At 30.6% G+C, this 6,191-nt stretch overlaps 1 protein-coding gene across 1 annotated transcript; it reads right to left on the bottom strand.

Annotated features, from left to right (window-relative positions):
- Positions 1-335: 335 nt before the first annotated feature.
- LOC115714202 (uncharacterized) lies at positions 336-3,156 on the bottom strand. The gene is made up of 5 exons (XM_030642785.2): positions 2,549-3,156; positions 2,403-2,439; positions 2,060-2,165; positions 934-1,044; positions 336-849 (listed from the first exon to the last, which is right to left on the bottom strand). Exons 1-5 carry the CDS (start codon positions 3,030-3,032, stop codon positions 733-735), a joined length of 855 nt encoding a protein of 284 aa, XP_030498645.2. The 5' UTR covers positions 3,033-3,156; the 3' UTR covers positions 336-732.
- Positions 3,157-6,191: the final 3,035 nt, after the last annotated feature.

Below are 6,191 nucleotides of genomic sequence, written 5' to 3'. Positions count from 1 at the left end.
GAATCTAATAACATCAATGCAAAGCCTCAAGGCGGTTCCTCCCAAGGATTAGATCCAAGTGTTTCTCACTTGTGATTGAACCTTGTAAACTCTTGTGTTCTTATTGTTCTTTCTGCTATTTCTGTTTAATCTTGCATCTGGTCATCTGTTCATCTGGTTTATGTTGATTTGTCATGTTAACATTGTTTGATCTATTTGTTATTCTTGAATTTGTTATTCTTGAATGGTGATTCAATCACCACAAATATATTTCACACAAAATTATATTGTGTATCTGTAGAGTCCTCACTCCCTTATAACTTATGACCATTCAAAGAATGTATTAGAATCACAGCTAAAATGATAATAGAAAATGTTTCATTCATAGTAATATATATCTAGATAACTTACCAAGTAAGTCACTCTAATCTAAAAAAATATAGAGGAAATGTAATAACTTAAACTGCAATTGAAATCGATCCTATTTAAACGATCCGACACAAAATCTTGCATATGTGTGATCACTATATATATGCTACCATCACTAGTGATCACTATATATATGCTACCATCACTAGTGGTTTCTAGAGGCGGCATATGTGTATATAAATAAATATGGTATACACGTTATAATTACTCTCATAACAAATGAAGGTTTGTATGATATGATATTATATTAATCTCATGAAATGAAACAAATTATGATAAAATGATATGTAGAATATAGATATGAATTAATGTATTGCAGAGTAGTCAGCAGTCTTGAATGGGAAGTAGAGATAGTTTGCCCCCGTAAATCTCCGGAAGTTGATCCTCAGCGATGTCGTTTAGCAGAGTATCTTTTAGCTTCTTGTTATCCACAAATACTATCTGCCCAATCAATTAACATCATGCATTGCATATATATCAACTTAATTAATGAATCTCTTTATATGGGACGTTATAATTATGTACCTTCTTTCTGGTGTTTTTGTCAATGAATGGGTAAACTATCTTCCAAGCAGTCATGAAAATGTAGGATACATGGACTATGAATAACTTGCCAAGCCTCTCCGGGTAAAAATCCTTTATATTAATGTATATACATATGTTAATATGAAAATAAACAGAACTTTTCTTTTGAATTATGATTATTATAAAGTTTTGTCATCTCATTTTTTTTTATTTTATTTTTTAGAATAGAGTCTCCTTCAACTATACATATCATTGTAAACGTCTATTTCATTTACATTTTGTTCATTTTCTCAAATGCTTATGTTTCATTTACCACAAGTATTGTTCCCATATGTACACCTTTATTTAATTTGATTAAGCTAGCTGATATCTAGTTTACCGACACTAAATATGTAAATATTAACTCTAACAATGTCAGATATATTTATAGATATTTATATTAAGCTAGCTGATATACATTAAATCGTTATTTATAGATATATTTTTTTGCTTGAACTCATGCACTATGTCAGATTGCCATCACATTAGTTGTGTATCATTAAACTGTTTAGAAAAAAAAAAGCTCAATACAATTAAAGGGGTGAATTTTGGATAGTTTTGATGGTTAGGGAAAAACTTTAATAGTTCAGAGAAAAAAAATTCCAAGACTAATAATTATATATCAATGTACATACACATCTATAATGGAAAATTATTGGGTAGTAATTATTTTTAATCATCTACAAGTATTTTTATTCATATATAATTACAACTCTATTTTTATAATATGATAGTTTATAATGTAGTAACATAAAATTCTTTGGTGTGATTTTATATAAAAAAAAAAAATTGTGTATGCATTTGTCCTACATTGTTCATATTGCTAGTAATTTATAATATTTATATTACACTAGTAATTACAAAACTTTAACCTCATAATAAAATTTTAGTAATTAGATAAATACTATATTTGGTATAATTTTATTTAAAAAAAACCCTTTCTCAAATTTTCAGATAAGTTAGAATACAAGATTTAAATAGAGTTTCATGAACGAGTGTTTATTTTGATATATACACACACTTATATCTTTGTAACTAATAATTAATGGTACCTATCAATAAATAATGATTGAATGAAATATGTAACCTGTAGAATGGATAGAGCTGCTAGGTATCCACGAACGTCACAATTGGCATATCCCCATCCTTGAAGATCTCCAATGGCTACAAACTTCTCATGCCCTCTTGGCATTCTACAACAACAATTAATCACAACTAATTTAATTTAATTATATAATTATATTAGCTTCCTTCGAAAGAAATTAAATGGATTAAAGGATATATATAGTATAGTTTTGCTCAAAAGACAAGATTAACATTTGTCCACATATCTTGGGATACTGTCTATTCATGTCATTTTTTTACTTCTTTTCTTTTCTTATTAACAAAATTAACCAAGAGAGAAGGGAGAGATACGATATAAGACCTACCTTGCACATACTTTATCAAGGACATAGACAACAAAACCTGATGATGATCATAAAATTAATTTATTAAGAATAAATTATCATAATAATTAGTCTGTAATTAATTAAAGGTTCAGGAATACTATAATATAATATTATTAGGTATGTACGTTTGAACTCATCGAGGTCATTCTGTTTATGCCTGCCACCAAAGACGAGGGCAATAGGGCGTCCTTGTTTGTCATGGCCTGGCATAAAGAATTTGTTCTGAGCAATCTCATCGGGAAAATCTGAGTGTGTGAAGCACCCACCATTGGGTGGCATGAAAGATTGTCTCCAGCTTAAGTACTTGAGGAACATGTGCGAGGCTTTCTCAACATCCATGTCTCGAGCTCTAAGGAATCTCCTTAGCATCACATCATCACTCACTTCCTTCGAGTTCCAACGATCTTGTGTGTGGACCAGAGCCCTCATAATGGTCACTTTGCTCTTCTCAATTTCACTCATTTCAACTACTTTTATTACCAATTCTTTTTCTTCTTCTTCATTCCCACTTGTAGTACTTACAGTGCTAGTGCTAGTACCAGTACTAATTATACCAGTTATTGTCTGATGGGTGTGCTCCTGATTATTTGTTGAGTTCAAATCGGCCATATATGTTGATTTCTTTTGGTTAAGGATATCGGTTCATAAAGATTGGAAGAAAAATTATTATATTATAATTAAATTAAATTGAATTGAATAAGAAGTGTGTGGTAGGTATTTATGAGATGGGTAAATATTGAGTTAAACTGCTGAATTTATAGAGAAAATTAGGCAGTGGCAGTTGAGCTGAATTTAATAAAGCTTAGCTGTATCCGTTGATATTAAATAAAGTCCAACCACCTAGCTCCTATCATTTCTTATTTTTTATGGGTCTTAGCAAGGATCTACTTCAGAATCCTCAATGCAGACGTACGGTGACATTTTGTTTATAGAATCATAATTTATTTGTTTAATAATTTGCAGTATACATATTTAAGTTTAATTTCCAATTGTAAAATGAATATTTCAATTTAATTTTTATCGGTAATAATATATAAGTTATATTTTAGAACTTCGTAGGTACGTTAAATGTTAAGTCATTATTCACGTGTTATTTTTTTATTCGTATATTTAAAGAGTTAGGGGTGTTCATATAATATCCAATCTAATCCAATTCGCAATAAAATATCCAAACTTGATTGGAAAATTTAAATGCGGATTAAATGTTGATTGACATGTAAAAATAACCGATTCAATCAAATCTACACATATTTATATATATTTTAAAAAATTATATATACAATTAATATTTCAATATAAAAATATAATACATATTAGGGGTGTACATCAAACCGCTCAAACCGCCCACACCGCAAAAAAAATGCGGTTTGAAATTCTTCGCAGTGCGGTTGCGGTTTGAAATTCTTCGCGGTGCGGTTGCGGTTTGAATTTTTCCCAAACCGCGCGGTGCGGTGCGGTTTAAGGTTTGGAATTATTAAACCGCGATTCAAACCGCACCGCACCGCATCTTTTAAAATTTCAATTTTTATATTTATTTTATTAAGCCCATGCATATGAGCCCAACACAAGCCTATAAATCTTAGGGCAAAATCCATAACTCTTCACAAACCCTCTTTTCTTAGCAACAAACCCAAGCCCATACATGTGTATTAAAATTTGGAGTTGGAAGCTTGTGTTTGTTTTATTTTTAATCTATTGATGTAAGTATGTTAGTTGTACATTTATATTGTTGTTGGAATTTAATTAGTTTCAAGTTTGTTATTTTGATTTAGGTGTGTTGTTGAAACTTTAAAAAGATTATTGACTTATTGTTGTTGTTATAACTTTTATTAGTCTCAAGTTTGTTGTATTTTCTTAAGTGTTTTGGAGTAATTATATTAATGATAGTTTAATTATTTTATGATGATTTCAAAAAAAAAAAAATTGTGATAGTTCAAACCGCACCGCACCGCATCATTTTTTGCGGTGCGATTTTTTAGTATCGCGGTGCGGGTGCGGTTTGGAAAATTGGAAAAATTGCATGTGCGGGTTGGTTTGAAAAAATGGTTAAAAACCGCACCACCCGCACCGCGAACACTCCTAATACATATTATACAAATATATTTCAAAATTTAGTATATCAAATGTATATTTCACTCTTACTTACGAGGAAAATATAATCTAAAATAATGTTAAACATTTCTTTTATACATATAATTGTTGGAATATATTTTACCAGGATCTTAAATCTACTCACAAGTATGTTGTTTAAACATCCTAAATATGAACTTTCTAAAACGATAAATTAAACACGTATAAAGTTAAGAAAACCTTACATTGATGCAGCGGAATTAATGTCTCATTCCACTCAGATCTCTAACCCTTGAATCCTTTCTGTAGCAGAGTATAATCAAGATCTGAGACCGAATGTCCTTCTTCTTCAAGTTTGATCCTTCACAGTCTTCCAATCTATGATTGAGTTACTGCTTGCTGTGTGTGGGCACTTATTCTTTCACTAGGGTCGAAAAAGATGAAGGAGAAAAGAGGAGAGAGGGTTTCGGCCAAGGTATAGAAAGTGGGGAAGGCTCAGTTTTTCTGAAGAGAGAAATTTCTATCAGAAAGGCTTGTTGAAAACTTGTCAAAGCATGTGTTGTGACTGAGCCATCACTTTCTATTTATAGGCAACTACTAGGTTTAGGTTAGGATTTATTTGGCATTAAAATAATGAAAAAAAAAATTAATTTGAAAAACTCCATATAGTGGCCGGCCAAGGTGTATAAATGGGCCTCACTTGATTTTGCAGTTTTATCAAATTTTATCTGTATTTTCTCAAAAACGCCAATTTTCCAATTCTAACCTTTTAAATGCCAAAACTAATTATTTAATAACTAAAATAGATTATTAAATAATATTGTCATTTAATTTAATTATTAATTAGACATATAAAGTCCATTAATAAATAAATAAACCTAAAAACTCTTTTCTTTACAATTTCACCCCTGCTTAGTGAAAATTCATAAAATTAGACATAGTCTAACTTTAGAATTATAATTGATCAATCACGAATCAATTAATGAGTCTTACAAGCAGAATGTTCTCAACTAGAATGGGGACCATGGATCTATATGCTGAGCTTCCAATAAGTGAACCAAATTTACCAAGTAAATTCCTACTTATTAATTCTTCGTTGAATCCACTCTTAGAACTTAGAATTGCACTCTCAGACTTATATAGAGCATATTGTATGTTCCACGATATCAATATACTATCTCATTTAACCATTGTTATAATCTTATTGTGATTTAAAGATCCTCTATATAGATGATCTACATCGAGATGGGATTTCTTTACCGTTCTCACCCCTCAATGTATTTTGCCCCTTAAAACACTTAGCTACCTGTAAATGGTATTTAGTGATCTAATAATTAGTCAGTTAAACAAGAGCTCATCCATTTACTTCTATTTGCTAAGCTCTAAGGGAATCATCACTTGACTTCTATACACAAGTAGAAGCTATAGATTCCATATTTATGTTCAGCACTCCCACTCAATCATACTATCATGTTCCCAAAATATACGTATCACCCTGACCCAAAGGTAGGCTTAACTAATAAATCTAAGAACATGAATAGCACTCCTGAGTTGAGCCTAAGCATATCAGGATTTAGATTCTTTTAATCTTAAGATCAACTACTGATATTGACTTGGAAAGATATGTATAACGGTAAGTTTCTAATATCTTAACTTAGTTGCAATATCGGTCCAGTCCAATGTATACTCCATACATTC

The sequence above is a fragment of the Cannabis sativa genome, chromosome 4 (assembly GCF_029168945.1).
Source record: "Cannabis sativa cultivar Pink pepper isolate KNU-18-1 chromosome 4, ASM2916894v1, whole genome shotgun sequence".
Lineage (NCBI taxonomy): Eukaryota > Viridiplantae > Streptophyta > Magnoliopsida > Rosales > Cannabaceae > Cannabis > Cannabis sativa.
This window is presented reverse-complemented; position numbering and strand designations above follow the sequence as displayed.